The sequence below is a fragment of the Thamnophis elegans genome, chromosome 1 (assembly GCF_009769535.1).
Source record: "Thamnophis elegans isolate rThaEle1 chromosome 1, rThaEle1.pri, whole genome shotgun sequence".
Taxonomy (NCBI): domain Eukaryota; kingdom Metazoa; phylum Chordata; class Lepidosauria; order Squamata; family Colubridae; genus Thamnophis; species Thamnophis elegans.
Genome location: NC_045541.1, coordinates 41,655,631 through 41,673,130, shown reverse-complemented (window position 1 = coordinate 41,673,130; position 17,500 = coordinate 41,655,631). Strand labels below are relative to the sequence as shown.

The 17,500-nt window shown below is 36.0% G+C and overlaps 1 protein-coding gene across 2 annotated transcripts in view; it reads right to left on the bottom strand.

Annotated features, from left to right (window-relative positions):
- GTDC1 (glycosyltransferase like domain containing 1) overlaps window positions 1-17,500 on the bottom strand; it is a 261,568-nt gene that overhangs the window by 23,783 nt on the left and 220,285 nt on the right. For both annotated transcript variants that reach the window (XM_032222126.1, XM_032222133.1), the window contains exon 6: window positions 3,874-3,983. In XM_032222126.1, the coding sequence (XP_032078017.1) occupies window positions 3,874-3,983 (110 nt within the window). The remainder of the gene's footprint in view (window positions 1-3,873; window positions 3,984-17,500) is intronic.

Genomic DNA, 17,500 nt, shown 5'->3' with positions numbered 1-17,500 from the left:
TATTGTCTTTTTCTGCTAGATTATTTCTAATTTTTTGGACAAGGTCTACTTTTTCTCTCCTTTGAGTCTAAACAATCTCATTGTAGAATCAGTTTTTTGTTTTGTTTTGTTGACAGGCAGTGTTTGATATCCACTATGGTGTCATATCTGTCTCATTGTATCATAGAGAACTAGATTCGTTTTAAAGCTTACAACAATCGAGAAAAAGGAAAGGAAAAAACTAGAAAAAAATAGTATAATCTGCTTAATAAATACCTTTTGTAAGCAAACCCACTACCTTGGCTAACTTCTACAATCTATATTTTCTCTTAAACAAATAGGGTTAAACCACTATTTTAATCAAACCCTAACCACCATCATCAAACCACAGCGGTCATATATTTGTGTTCTCAAAAGTTAAATTTCAGGTGATTTTTCTAAACTAAGCTGTTTTATGGTTCAAATTTACGATGTTTTGAACAGAGTGTGTCAAGTGAATAGAATGTTATTACACAAATAGAAAATGAAAGTATGGCAGGGAGGACTGGCCATTGCAAATTCGACATAGCTATAGGTTTGGTTCAGTAAGTCTACCATAGTGCAGTGTAGTCTACTCATAATTTTCTAGGATTTCCAAGGATATTTTCTCAACCCTACTGGAGCTAAAAACAGATGTATCAGGGAGCTTTTCTACATAAAACATATGGTCCACCTGTGAGCTATACTTTTTTCAAATGCTTTATGAACCAATATGTATTCTGTTGAAAAGATATAGACATGCCGAATGATATACGTTCGGCCGAACTGGTAGTGGTATGCTGGCCTGGGTCGTAGAACCGGCAGCAACACACTGGCCATGCCCCCAAACAGGTTCCCTGATCACTGCCACCATCTTTTTTTTAGTTCTGCGCATGTGCAGAACAATTTCCATTGAACTATGCATGCACGCGCACAAAGCATGCCCAGGAGCAAACTGGCAGTAACACCAGCTGAAACCCACCTCTGAATGAGATGGTTATCAGAATATGTTCAGCCTAACTGTAATCTGGTGTCTACATTTGCAGAGGGCTGGAATGAAGGATTGTGCTATCTGAAATTCGTTAAGAGTCTTCTCATCAAACTCATGTAAATATAGTATTCAATCTCATAAGCACCTTCCCAGCTACAAAAGTGCCTTTTCACTACATTAATATATGTCCCTTGGTGCAATAAACAAATGGTTAGAACATTAAACTGAACCAATTTTATGATAGTGTAAACATGGCAGACACTTACTCATGGCCTAAAAGCTGAAACAGACTTTCTGAGAAGAAGTGACCTTGACTTGTTGAATCAAAACTTTATTATCTTTATCTCAGCAATACTTGAATCTAGTTTTTATTCCCTTGAAAAAGACAGCTTATACAAACAAAATCTTTCTCTGGAGTGTTTAGTATTTTGACCATCTGTGGGTAATACATCCACAAAGAAAAACTTTGTTAACAAAAAACAAGAAAAAAATCCTGCTAATATAAAAAAGGATAAAATTCCAATACTGGGATTATAAGAACTGAAACAATTAGATGTCTCTCCCACCCCACTCCCAAAACCACTTCTTTGATCTGTGAAAGGTGTCTGATGTCCAAAAAAATCACATGGAATTTATTTTTTTCTGTGCCGTAAACACAGAAATTCTGTATTAAGCAAATGTAGAGGCTACCCATCTTTTGACACTGGACCACTCACAATTACAAAAATAAGATTACATAATAAAAATAAAATAAATAATATAAAATAGCAATAGCACTTAGACTCATATATCGCTCCATGGGACTTTACAGCACACCCTCTAAGCAGTTTACAGAGTCAGCCTATTGCCCCTAACAATCTGGGTCCTCATTTTACCCAGCTTGGAAGGATGGAAGGCTGAGTCAACCTTGAGTCCTGTCAGGATTGAACTCCTGGCTGTGGGGAGAGCTAGCTTGCAATACTGCATTCTAACACTGAGCCACCAGGGTTTTAAAGTAAAATAAATAAATGCTAAATAAAATAAAAACAATTACACTGAAAAAATAAGAGCAATGACATCAAAAGGACAGTTGAGAAGACCCATAACCTCTCAAAAGAAACTATGTCACAGGCTTACTCATGCTATCATGGTCTCAGGATTAATAGCAAAGCCAGGTTTTTAGTGCCTTCTTTTCACAGGGCAGAATTAGGGCAAATCTAATTTTTGAGGGGATGATGTTCCAGAGGGCAGGTGCCATAGTAGAAGGGATTGTCCTCCTGGGTCCTGACAGATGACATTCTTTTGCAGATGGGACCTGGCACACACTTCTCCTGCCAGATCTAATAGGATTGGTAGGCATCATTTAATTAAATTCACACGCTTAATTTTTTTTTGGCATACCTGAATTTGCTTGTTAGTGTATGCCAAAATCCTTTTATCCTAGATTTGAATGCTGTGCACTGGTTAACAGGAAAAAAAAGAAATAAATTGAAAAATTCCTTCTCAAACAGGCCAGCTATTAAGATTTATTACAGATCACAGTATTTCTGTTTCAGTTTCAACTCTGAGTAATAATTTTAAACTTTTTAAATTAAAAAAAATATTAAAGCATTTGGTACTAATTGTTAAGATTTTTGCCATTTTAGATCACAACTTGAACAGATCTTTCTTTACCATTAACCTGTCCCATTTTATACTTTCAAACTAGTCTTGAGGCTTTATTTGGTTCCTCAGATCTGAGCTTTGTACAGTATCTGAGTTATTTCTTCTTTTCATAAGGCCCTTAATTTTATTTATTTTTGTTTTTTATTGGTGGCATGCTGACTTCACTATTTTATTTTCAAATATCATTCTCTGTTTCCTCCTGGTTTAATTATTCTTGTTTCTACTTGTCTAATTGTCTGTGGGTGTGTGGTTGTGTGGGTGTGTGTGTTTTGAACAATTACATTTGACCACCTTCACATTTCATTTAAATTTACAAGAGTTATTCTTCTTCACTGATCTATACTGTGATAAGTAGATATAAGCTTTCTTTCATTTTTACATCACTACTATATGGACAGAAACCTAAAAGGAGTTGTATTTAAAAAGGTGGGCTGGAGGAAGTTTAGATGCAGCTGAAATCTGTCAAACAATAATAGTAAAAATCAAACTGTCTACTTTTACTTGTTGCAATTTGGTTGTATAGGAATTTTTCCTGTCAGTTTACTGTTTTCTAATAATTTGTAATAAGAGTTATATTGTTCTTAATGGTAACATACTGCAATGTTTAAAAGACTTGTGATGCACATTTGCATTTTCTCTGTAATTGTTGCATGTCTTACTATCTGCCTGTGTGTATTCATTCTTTTACACTTCTCTTCCCTAAAATTTATTTGTTTATATTGTTTTTTTATTGAAGCATGTCCTACTTTAAAACAGGATTTATTCTTCTTCTGTTCTGAATGTTTGTGTATTGGTCTAAAGTCTAAACATATAAAATCCCATCACAAATGTGGAACTCATTTTAAAAATAAAAGATTGAAATATTCAATTAGGCAAACAGTCAGGAGTTAAATCACATTGAGTTCAGTGGGCCTTCTTTCCAAATTGAGATTGACAATACAGCAGTCTTAAATTTTTAGTTAAAACTATAGTTCATAATTATGTTTTTTTTGTTCATATCTTATGCCAACTGCTCATTTTGATTGAAAGAAAATTAGTGAATTGTAATATTTGTAAATGCAAAAATATATAAAAATACCTATGGAAAGAAAGAAAGAAAGAAAGAAAGAAAGAAAGAAAGAAAGAAGGAAGGAAGGAAGGAAGGAAGGAAGGAAGGAAGGAAGGAAGGAAGGAAGGAAGGAAGGAAGGAAGGACGGCTGGCTGGCTGGCTAGATAATCTCACAAACCAAGCCCCAAAATACCTGGAACATCAGTGAAGGCTTCTCCAAGGACAGAGACATGAAAATTCAGTTCCATCTTTTTCAATTTCATCAGCACTTTAAAGAAGCTTTCAGGATCTTTATCATGTTCCCTTGAAATGAAACAGAACACACCTTGAGTTTTGAATTGTTTACTTACTTTATTTTCATATCCATAATTCATATGTTGTCTTCATCCAAACCTTGAGATGGCCCACAACATAAATAAGACAATTATAAAATAATTGCATTATAAAAATTGGTTAAAAATCTTACCAGATTTCATATAGCAGTAAACCAACCTTGAAAATGGACAGTGCCTGGACAGCTGTTAAAGGTTGGTATCTTGTGCCTGAAGCTCCAAGGAACAAAATACTCTAACAGATGGCAGACATCTTTTTGGTTTAGAGTGGAAGGCAATTCACTAAACCTTTTATGTATTTCCATAACAGGTTCAGAATCATTCCAAATAAGTAGTTTTGGAGTCTCCTCTGGAAATGCTTGTCCCAAATTAAAACCATAAATCCAGATGCAAACTGGATTGGAACAGTTGATGTCTATAAGTCAGAGAATCAAGCAGCCTATATTTCAATGTCAAAGTGCTTTTAGGAGTAATGGCAAGTATTAAACCAGAGCAAAATGGACATTTTTTCTGTTGTTCATTGTCCAGCTAAGAATACATTTCAGACTTTGTATAACATCGTAGTAAATACATAATATTATGGAGAATACAGAAAAAGTATAAAAATGCATGCCAAAGAAATTAAAAGTAATGAAATGAGGTCCACAAGTTTTAAAGTTGCCAAGTTTGGAGACCCCTGTTCTAACATTTAAAAAGTGATTTCATTATTGAAAGTTAGAGTAATTTTTAACTTATATGGATGATAAAGTGTTTATTTACAAAAAAAGCATATAGAAAATAAATTATGCAATCCAGATTTGGACATTTAAAGTCCAATCCTAGCCATGCCTATTTTCAAGTAAGCCCTGTGCATTTTAGACATAAACTGGAAGTAAGCATATATAAAACTACTGCCTTTTAGTGGTCATGGGTTAATAACAATCTCCCAATTCACATTTTCCACTGTATATCTGCTAAGATATATCATGATACAAAATAATTTTATACACAACTGACACATGTGCAACTCTCTGAAGGCACAGAGCGTGTTAAACAGTTATAAATAAGCTAAGCTAAAAGCAATATTAAAAAGGTCAATCTTAATCTTCTTAAAACATTTAACAAGGGAGCTTTCTCTTATTTCAGTTATACAGGGGACTCAGAATGGAGAGAGAAGGTGAAAATGGACATTTTAATACTGATTTATGAATGTACAATGAGAGAGAAACTCACTTTTTTCCCAAGGATCAGAAAATATAGCAGCCAAATGTCACTTTCAGGTATGCGCTTACGATTAAAACAAGACAACATTTAGAAAATCTAACACCACACTAATAGTGGCTGAAAATGAATAGAATAGAACAGATCTTTATTGGCCAAGTGTGATGGGACACACAAGGAATTTGTGTCTGGTACATAAGCTCCTAGTGTACGTGCCAAAAACAAAAAAGTCATAATAGTCATTATAATAAAGGATAATAATCATAATCATGATATAACAATAATGATGATAATGGCTGATGGTGCCATTTCTTTCATTTCTTACATAGTTTCTTGCTTCCCCAGATTACCAAAGAATAAAAGCTAAAGAAAGACACTCCTGCTTCATACCTTAAAGTTAAATATCAACTTGTATAATTTGTGGATGGTCTAAATAGAAGCAAATACATTTGCACTATATACTGAGCATGCATACTCTATAATTTAAAGCTCAAAATAGGATGGGATGGGCAGCTATATAAATTAGATATATAAATAGTGTCTTACTTTTACCAAGGCATGGGGCTAAAAAGGTCCGGTCAGAATGGCTCTGCCGGATTGGGGGGAGGATTTGGTTAATGAAGGAATCTGGGAGTGACAGAATTGTTATTTCTAAGTGCTGCTATCACCTGATATCCTACTTTATAACCATAGTGCTTAGCCAAGGGCTATCTGTAATGTCTTGGTCTGAATGAATACATTAAGACAAGCTAAGAACCTTTGATGAAGGAAGTCAATCAAGGAAAGCACTTGTAAACCACAAAGATAAAGGCTAAATATAAGAAAGAAAAAAATTGAAAACCAATTTGTTAATTGGAAGAACAAGCCAATGCAAGCCAATGCATGTTCAAAGAGTTTTTACTTCCAAGGTTTACAACACACACACACACACACACACACACACACACACACACACACACACACACGGTACAGGAGACTAGAGGAGAAGACACTTGGGAGATTGAGAGTTCAATCTTAGGCAGCAGGGCGCAAAAAAAAAATCTGCTGCGAACTCTGAGTGGGTGTCAGGAAGCCTATTTTCCAAAGCACCTGAAGCAATTGATGGAAACTAATCAAGAAAATAACCAATCTAGAAATAAGGAGAAATTTCCTGACAGTGAGGATAATTAGTCAGTGAAACAGCTTGGTTGTGGGTGCTCCATCACTGGAGGTTTTTAAGAAAAAGATTGGATAACCATTTGTCTGAAATGGTACATGATCTCCTGCTTGAGCAGGGGGTTGGATTAGAAGACCTCCAAGGTTCCCTCCAACTCTGTTATTCTATTAATGCTTGAAGAATATAGATAGAAAATAAGATTAAAAAAACCAACACAGTTTTCATTAAGGTCAGGACTGTTAAAGAAAGAAACTGAAGGTTTTACTTTAGCAGCTCAAGAACAAGCCAGCTAATTGCATGAAGGCAAAAATTCAGCTTCTAATAAACAATTGCAAATTCTGCCTTGTAGTGAAAAGAACAAAAACAATTGATCATTTTATCAGCAAAAGTTTGCAAGCTGACCTCAAGCAGCATCATGCTTAAGCTGTCAGAATTTATTCATTGGAAACTTTGAATTGCAGTAAAAAGTACTGGGACTATCAAGTTGAAAAGTTTTAAGAAAATGAGCGGGTTCAAATTTTCTGGGATTCTAAGATCCAAACAGACAGGCAACTTGTTCATATCATGCCTGATATAACAGTTACTGAAATGAAGAAAAATTGGTTCATTGTTGTTGCTATTTTGGATAATGTTAGGATTGAGGAAAAACAATTTAAAAAATTGAAATATTGGAACTTGCAGATCAAGTTAGAACTGAAGAGGCTTCTTGATGAGAAGTGAAACATTAAAAAACCCAAGAAAGTTCAGTTGCTTTTTGGAAAAAAAACACCTTTGGGATAATCTGAGGTTGAATGCCTATGGAAAAAAATATATGATATCGCAGCAATATCAGAACATGTAGCAATCATGACTGGGGCTCTTGGTGCAATATCTAAAGGAATCTCTTAATATCTGGAAATATTGAATTTACCAGACCTCACAACCTTAATATTACAAAAAACCCACCCTGCTTAGAACTGCCTATATTCTTAGATACAACCTTAGTAATGCTTAGGCTTTCGGTCAGGCCTTGGATTATTAGGTTTCCACCAGTCTTAGATTGTGAATCTAACCACAGATTATCCCACACGTAATTTATTAAATTTTGTTTCTTTGCTGTCCTATTCCTAAAGACTCTGGGTAATTTAAAACAATCAAAGACATCATAATAAAATCAATAAAAGTAAAGCAATGCAAAAAATGGTCGCTATTTATAGACCAGGATTGGTGATGTCTAAGAATAGAAAACATAAGGTTTAATCAGTAATCGAGCTTGGTTATTGCAATTCTGTGCAGTATGTTTTCAAGTAAGTTTCAAATGTAGTTAAGTATGAATACAGGTGGCCTTTGTTATACGCAAGGGTTTTGTTCCAGCCCAACAACTGCAACTAATGAAACCACAGATAACAAGATCTTGGGGGGAAAAAACATACTTCATGCATACTTAAACTCCTACTTACCATTTTGTTCCCTGAATAAAATACTTACAGAATATTCCCTATGTTTTCTTTGAAACAGAACTGTGCACCCAAAAAATGCAGATACACATAACTCTTACTTCAGAAAATGAGGTCAGTATCTACCAATCGTGTGAGACTACAGGTAACAGAGCCATAGATAAAAGAAGTCAATGGTTTTATAAGATTAAATCTTTTCTACACTGATGCACTCTCAACAGTTTTCTGTTTATCAGCATAAAAAAAAGTGCTAGATTATTTTCAATTCTCTGCAGTCCTTTAGCTTATTTTGGCCTTCCTCAAAATGGAGACAGTACAAAGATATAGATGTTGGGGAAGGGCAGCTGGAAAATAATTAGTTTACATTGGTTTAGAGATGACCAGAAAAGTATCATTTTTTTTACTCCACTCAGGAAAAAGTCTATGGAGATTCTCAGTGATCCAGGTCATGGTTGTCCCAAAAGTACTTTTTCATACAGGTTACTGGAGTTTCTTTGTTTTTCCTTGAAGACGTTTCATTTCTCATCCAAGAGGCTTCTTCAGTTCTGAAAAGTGAAATGTTTTAAAAGAAAAACAAAGATACTCTAGTTGTGTCTTGAAAAAGCACCTTTGGGACATTGAGGAAAAAACTTTAAACATGATTTTTTAAAAAAATCTCCCCATTAATATTCCTGAGTTCAGCAGAATTTGCATCATAACATAGAAACTACAGCCAGACACATTATTGTGATCACACTGTTGTTGTTGTTAGTTGCAAAGTCGTGTCTGACCTATCACGACCCCATGGACAACGTTCCTCCAGGCCTTCCTGTCCTCTACCATCTTCTGGAGTCCATTTAAGCTCATGCTTACTGCTTTGGTGACTCCATCCAGCCATCTCATTCTCTGACATCCCGTTCTTCTTTTGCCCTCAATCGTTCCCAGCATTAGGCTCTTCTCCTGTGAGTCCTTCCTTCTCATTAGTGGCCAAAGTATTTGAGTTTCATCTTCAGGATCTGGCCTTCTAAAGGGCAGTCAGGGTTGATCTCCTCTAGGACTATATATATTTGATCACACTAAATATATACAAATTAATGAAGAAGAATCTAAGGAAAGAATACCTTGTCTCAAGAATGTGTTCCTCTCAACATAAGGCTTTAAAATATTAGACCTTACCTTACTCAGGATAATAAAGAAATACTTTTTCAGATTAGATAGGAACTCTTATTGTTTATTCTGATTTATGAGTATTATTATCATATCGGCTGTCTCTGCTAATTATTGATTTGATTTTAGTAATGGTTTTAAAGTGTTCGAGCTCAAACGCATGAAGAGATGCTGCTGATCAGCTAAATTGTTGGTGCATCGGCAGAATCCGTTCTTCCTGAATTCTAGCCTCGGGAACAGGTATTCATATCCAGTCAACTGTAGAAGACCATTTCTGGTAATAGACAAATTCACAAGGAAGATCTTCACCATGCACCTTCCCCACTTTTGGCATCATGGCTGCTGCAACACTCGAAAAAAATATTGCTTTGTACTACTAATCATACCAGGATGGCTCAGTGCATTGCAGGCTAACTCTGCCCAGAGCTAGGAGTTTAATCCTGATTGGCTTAAGGTTGACTCAGACTTCCATCCTTCCGAGATCAGTACAATGAGGGCCCAGATTGTTGGGGGCAATATGCTGACTCTGTAAAGCACTATGGAGTGGCATATAAGTCTAAGTGTTATAGCTATACATGAAAGTGAGGAATAGAGTGAAGTACAAATACGGGGACACACACACAAACAAAGATACTTCAGAGAACACTTATAACTACTTTGCCAGGAAGAGCACAATAGGTATTTCATGTGATTCAAGACAGACCTTACTTGCTTTTCAGGAAGTATATGATAGTTTTCAGGCAAAAATGTGATGGATGGATGGAAAGAAGGAGAGCATAATGATATTCAAGAAGAAACTGAGAATAATCAGATTCAGCATTGATCCTGCAATATAAACCCTTAGGAAGCAACTCATATCTGAAGATAAACAAAATAATTAGGATATATTTTTTGAATTGTTACAGAGGTAAATATTTTTTTCTAGAGTTCTGGAACCATTTTATAGGTCCCTCACTTGTACCTATCAATATTTTATGCATAAATCAGAAAAGAACAGTAATAGATGTATGGACTAGAAGAAACCTGGAGACCAGGAACTCTAGTCCTTCCTTGGGTGTGAAAGCTGGCTGGATGACTTTGGATCAGTCCATACAGGGTGGTTGTTGTGTGGAAAATAGGAGATGGGAGAATTATGTATACTACCTTAACTTGTACAAAGTAAAGGGAATCTAGAAATATGATGTGAAAACACCTAAAGTCCTTGAGTAGAAAATTTTGATATAAAGATATAATAAAGAATGTAAAAATATAAGAATATAATTATTATGCACCAGAACAGAAAATGCTGGAAAGTAAACATAACAGAGTTTCATTTGCCACTTGTAAGTTAGAAATCCTTGCCAAATAACCAAATAAAACATATGGCATATACAGTATGTGTAATATCTCCTAAAACCATACACAAAAGTATGATATTGCTAAACTTGCTGAATACTTTTCTGAGAACAAGATAGCTACCATCCCAAACATATATTTAGCTATTCAAATTTAGACTTTCTGAAGGTCAGATAAGTATGTAACTGCTTAACAGACAGAATACCCCTGAACATCTCCAAGCTCTGCTGAGCTTATATGCTGTTCCTTAGGTGAGGTATTAGCAAAGCTTATTTATTTTCATTTCCACGGCTTTTATTTTCTCGTTCCCTTGTGGTAAAGCTGATTTCCATGATGATTCCCTTCTTAATTTTAATATCCTCTTTTACTCATCATATAGACATAAGAATTTTCCCTAAAATAATGAAACTCTTCCAAAGGAAATGAAGACAACCAAGAGCAGGGGAAGCAGCAAATGCTTACTTTTCAATTAATTGATCCTCTGTCATATGCACATATGAAATATTTTTTCCATGCAAGGAAAATAAGGTTAATTAACATAAAAACCCTTCACTCGTGGAGGTGTTGAATTTTGTATTTTATTCATGCTACTGTAAGTGCCTTGATTTCCCAGTAATGACCTAGTTCTCCTAATGAGTAACATTAACCCCTGGCTGTAGCTGTCCAGGACTTAATTGTCAACTGAAGCTGAAATAAGGAGAGTTTGCCGATCAGCAGGTATGTGGTATATTAACTCATGTCATTTCAGACCCTAATAAATAAATCTGTTGCTACGGCAACAGGAACATCAGCTATATCACTTTTTTTTCCTGAGCTTTATAAAAGTAACTGTCTTTCACACCAAGCTTTTAAAAAGGAAATTAACTATATGTAACCATAATTAGAAGAAACATCATTTCTCTTCCCAGGAATATATCTACATTAATGAGAAAAGGCACTGTAGAAAGAGGGAAATATTTTTTTTTACCATGGTCAGAGGAAGTGAAGGAATGCACTGTGAAGATCCTCTTCAAATAAGAACAGATTAGGAAATGGTGCAGTACTTCAAATATGATGTTTCAGGCACAATGAATAGTAGTAACACTTACTATCCTACTAACATATACCAGTAGCCTTTCCTACCCATACGAAAGGTTCCCCACATTTTATAATGGGAATTATAATCCAGTCTGATAAACTGTTGTGCCACCTGATCCGAAACAGAACAACATTGGCAGTCCAAGAAAGTTCATATACAACTGCAGCAAAATGATAATTTAACAACTCTTAAACTAGGTCAGGATCAGTAATATTAATAACAGAGCTTATGTAGGAGAAGGAGTGGCAGAACCTGGAGGTGGAATTAAAAGACGGATCAACCTAGAATCCCTACGTGGTCACAAGTGAACTAAGTCCAACCTCCCGTGAATTTCGTAGATCCTTATCTAAATCCAAATAGGTGCTGTTAGTTGAGAAGATTCCTGTGCATAGGCACAATTAACAATAAATCAATTTAATTGGATCTTCCCATGTGGGCCTGAAAACTGAAAGATTAAAACTGAATATCTTCCGGTGTAAGGCAACTATTGCATCTAAAGTCTCCCTACTCTAACATGCTTGTCACAATCTCCCAAACCAATCCAGTTCTTTAAAGTAGGGGTCCCCAACCAATGGTTCGTGGACTGGCACCAGTCTGCAAAACTGGGCCATGAAAACAAGCGAAACCCCATCCATGGGTTACAGGCAGCACACAAAACCACAGCCCGGAACTGGTCCCTGGTGCCCATAAGGTTGGGGCCACTGCTTTAAAGGCATCCTTTCACAACATACACCTTGAATTATAAAACCTTTCTGTGAAGGAACAGTAGCAGCCATTCCTCAACTATGAGCAAACAAAAGCCAATAAACAATGAAAGAAAAATGCCTATTTCTCATATCCTTTACAAAGATTTAAGGCCAGTGTAGAGCATCACATTAAGTGAAGGAGATATCAAAGGAATTTAATTTGAGACATCAAAATCAGATGATTTATTCTTTCCTATATTAGAACTAAAAATGATATCTTTGATGATAAAAGAGTGAATATAGTACTCGGATTCCCCATTCTCTTTTAGACAAAGGTAGAATAGCAAAAAAAAAAATATTTATTACTGGAAAAGGAAAAAGCCAAGTGGTGGCAATAATTGCCAAAGGACACAAGTGGTTGAAATTAAAAGGAAGTTAAAACTTTCACTGGAGGTAATAATGTCCCTTCTTATCACATTAGTAGCCACTTCCACCCTGTATCTGATGAGCAAAATGGTGAAGGATTGCCTGAAGGGCTGTGGAAAAGGTAGGATGTGATAGAGGTGATTAAGATGAGAAAGAAAAATTAGGATGAATCAGAAGAAAAGAAATAGGTATTTATTTAATTAATGGTACTTCTTCTTTGAAAACATAAATAAAGCCAGAATTGCAATGGTTTTAGATTTTTTTAAAAAGAATGCATTTTCAAAGCAGCAACAGACAATCCCTCTAAGCCTTATGCAAATGGAATATGATAGAAGTTGTATACATTCTTTATATTCTGAGAATATATGTTTGTGCCTTTGCAGAAGATGCAGAATGAGCAGAGATTAAATGAGAGAAACAATGTACCAATGGGAGCTACTATGGAAAACTTTGATGTAGCTCTAGCTTTCACTATAAATAAGGAAGTACATTAAAATAAAGTAAAAGTCCCTTCTCATCCATATGGGTAATATGTGTCATCTTCAGCCTCTACCAGTCTTGGGAGTTGGAGGTTCTGTGAGGTATCTTAGCAGGTATCTGTGAGGTATCCCAGCACTATACTCTTCTGGACAGACTTCTCTGATGTTCTTCCTGGATTCTATTGGAGCCATTCTCTTCAACATCTTCATCAATGATTTGGACAAGGGGACAAATGGAGAACTCATCAAATTTGCAAATGACACCAAGCTAGCAGGAATAGCCAATACTCCAGAAGATAGGCTTAATATACAGAAGGATCTTGACATTGGGTGGGCACTATCTAACAAAATGAAATTCAATGGTGAAAAAAGTAAGGTTCAACGTTTAGGCAAGATCAACAAAATGCACAGGTACAGTATATATGGTACCTTGCTCAATAGTAGCAACTGTGAGAAGGATCTTGGAGTCCTAATGTACAGTCATTTAAATATGAGCCAGCAGTGTGCTGCAATTGCCAAAAAAGCCAACAGTTCTAGGCTGCATAAACACAGGGATAGAATCAAGATCACGTGAAGTGTTCATACCACTTTATAATGCTTTGGTAAGGCCACACTTGGAATACTGCATCCAGTTTTGGTCACCACAATGTAAAAAAATATTCTAGAAAGAGTGCAGAGAAGAGCAGCAAGGATGATTAAGTTACTGGAGGTTCAAACATATAAACATATAAAGAACAGTTGCTGAAATTGGGTATGTCTAGTTTAATGAAAAGAAGGACTAAGGGTGACGTGATAACAGTGTCCCAATATCTCAGGGGCTGCCACAAAGAAGAGGGAGTCAAGCTATTCTCCAAAGCTCCTGAGAGCAGAAGAAGAAGAAGTGGGTAGAAACTAATCAAGGAGAGAAGCAACCTGGAACTAAGGAGAAATTTTCTGACAGTTAGAACAATTAATCACTGCAACAATTTGCATCCAGAAGTTGTGAACACTGGAACTCTAACATTGGAAGTTTTTAAGAAGATGTTTGATAACCATTTGTCTGAAATGATACAGGGTTTCCTGTCTAAGCAGAGGGTTGGACTAGAAGACCTCCAAGGTCCCAACTCTGTTATTTTATTCCATTCATTCTCCTAGCTTAGGAGTCACAGCCCTGAATACTCCTATCAGCCCTGGGATCATTTTGGCCTTTACTTTCCACATCATCTCTAGTTCTTCCTTCAGGCACTGTTATTTCTTAAGCTCCTCATACTCATTCTTCCTGATCTTGATGTCCCTTGGCACCACTGCATCTATCGTTGTCTTCTGGTCTAGTCGATTGGCCAATATTTGCCTGTCCATCTGGATCTGGAAGTCCCACAAGATCTTAGGCTTATTATTTTCCAGGTCTTCTGTGGAATCTCCCATCTGGACTTGGAAAGGTCTAATTCATATGCTGTGCATATGTTCCTATACACAATGCCAATTACTTGGTTATGCTATTCCGCGTATGCTGTTTTTGTCTTCATCTTACACTCTGACACTATGCATTGTACTGTTGCTGAGGCTTCTCCGCCTAGTATGCACCATGAACCCTGTCTGGTGTCGGACACCTCTACCTCTATGGATCTGGTGCTTAGTGCCTGTTTTTGTGCTGCTATGATAAATGTATCAGTGTTGACCAGCCCTTTCCAGTCACCTCTCTTTCTCTCTCCCACAATCATCCACTAAATTTTCCTTAATTCACACCATCAAGGAAAGCTAATTGGATCCAGGCTGCAGCCATTCCTGCCAACTCAATTGTTCTGCTAAAACATCCAGGTTTGTAAAGCCGTATTTGTCTCCATAACTCTAGTTTTATCAAATTATAGTTTCCATTTTCTTATTAAGACTTTCCATTATAAAATCAGATAAAGAAATACTAGGAAGAGTATACAGTAATGATCAAGAACCCAACAAGTCTTAATTTTGTCGATGTTTGGATCTTAGTTCCCTGCTTGAAGGAAAATAATGCTTAATCTTCTAAACTAGAGGTGTCAAACTCGATTTCATTGAGGGCCGCATCAGCAGGGTGGGTGTGACCAGCTTGATGTCACAGTGGCGCCGGTGTGGCTTGAGAGCTCTGCCAGCGAAAACGGGCTCCCGAGCTCCATTTTGGGCTGTGAAGGCCTTCTGCAACCCTCTGCTAGCAAAAACGGAGCTCGGGAGGGCTGTGTGTGGCCCTCCTATGCTCCATTTTTACTGGCAGAGACAACGTGGGGCAGTTCTTTACTGTTTCCAGGGCAGCCCTGCGGGCAGATCTAAGCACTCTGAGGGTCGGATCCGGCTCCTGGGTCTTGAGTTTGACACCCCTGTTCTAAACATATTAATTATTCAAATAAAATATATCTTACAAACAAAATCTTGCTTTTAAAATATTATCTAGAGGCAGGGAAAAAATAGGCAAAGAGATATCTTCCACCCTTTTATTTTTAAAGTTCCCATTTAAAAGAAGAACTTTGTGCTTAACACTGTTATATCAGTGTAATGTTTTTATTACCTATTACCCACATAGCTATCTATCAGTCAGATCAGATTGTTATAACTACAAAAGCGAATAGATTAATTTTGACTTTTCATCTACCATTGTACATTTTTTTTAAATTTGGCAAATCACACCATGCAAATTAAATACAAAGTTTTGGCATATGAATAAGATGGTGGAAGAAGGCGATTGTTTAGTAGTTTATCTCAACAAACAGGAACTTCTAAAAACTATTTGGGATATATGTGTCAAACTTAAACCTGGCAACAAAATACAAAAAAAACTTCTCTATAATGCAGTGCACTTCGACTTGCTTGCGACATCTTAAAAAATTTCTAACATGGTCTGACAAAAGGAAAAAAAAAACATTATCTCAAATAAGGTAAGATATTGTTTGTAATCCTTCATTCAGTTACCTAGGAAGCCTATGCTTTTGTTGGACTCTTTGCTATAAAGACATTAAGTATTATGCATAATCCTGATTTCAATTAATTTATGATGTTGAAGTATGGCTCTAATGGGACAAAGTTCTATATACTTCATCATCATACAGATATTTCTTTACTGTGACTTAACCTGCCTCCCTTTCTTGCCCATAGGAGATCTATATGAATCTCAACGTAATACTGTCGTTCTGTTTCTTGACAATTGTTAAGAATAAAAGTACAGCTTTTTACCTGAGTTATGTGAGCGTGTATGTGTAAAATATTACTGATACCAAGAATAAAAGACTTAGACTTTGATACAAGAAACATGTCACACAGTCTCAAGTTACTTATGAGTTTTTGGGTAGTCTTGAAGTATTCATTAACTCTCATCCTTAGATGCCATCTATAAAACTGCATAAATAGATTTAGGTTTCTTGTTCTGTCTATTAATATTTTTTAAACAGAAGAAAAGTTACACACACACACACACACACACACAAACTATATACAGATATTTATTTTATAACATTTTACAACCCATTTGATCAGCTATAAAGTATAGTTGTAATGTTGTTTTCAGAGGGAAAAAAATCACCCTATAATATAGCCAGAATATAAACTTGATGGATTTTTAAAACTTCTTAGAAATTAATGAATCATGATTCTGCAGATATAAAATCAATAGCTGAATTGGAATTCAATGTAATTTAAAGATTTGCATTTTACTAAGTTTTGATGTACAGTATAAAATGAATAAATATAAATGCATATAAATTATGAAAATAATAAAAATGTAATGCATTTGTGAACACTGCTTGCAAAAATGGCTGTGACAGCTTATGTATACATCAGGAAAAATACCTATGAATTTTTGTGCAAGCCCCTCTTTAACACATTGTCAAACTTATGCAGAATAATGACAAAATAAATTTAACTGGAGAAACAAAAAGGAGAAACTGGAATTGATGGAGTCATTCATTCTTTTTACCGCTAGCGTAAAGGTTGGCATATCAAGGTATTAGCATTGCATAGGCATTGTTGAAATTGGATCATAGAGCAGGAGGACTTACAACTCCTAGAATTCCCAAAGTAGATATCTGGGAATTCTGAAAGTTGGTCTCAAACACAGTGAACTCTGCAGGAGCAGGGAGGAATCTGTAATATTCAATTGTATAGTCGCAATCTCAGAAAGCTAGTTTATGTTGTATCACAGCTAACTACTATTGCACTTTAGTTTGCCTTTGGCTAAGGCCTACTGAGTGAGTTAGCATAGAGTGAGGGCAGCTCCTTTGTGTAGTGAATTCTGAAGAATGGGGAATGGTGCAGAATTGAAGGAAAGTTCTAGCTATTTTGCAGCCTGCATTGTACTAGAGTAGAGTAGAGTAGGGTAGGGTAGGGTAGGGTAGAGTAGGATACGTTAGAGTAGAGTAAAATAGAATAGAATAGAACAGAATAGAATACAGAGTTGGAAGGGACCTTGAAGGTCTTCTAGTCCAACCTCCTGCTCAGGCAGGAAACCCTATACCATTTCAGACAAATGATTGTCCAATCTCTTCTTAAAAACTTCTAGGGTTGGAGAATTCACAACTTCTGGAGGCAAGTTGTTCCACTGGTTGTA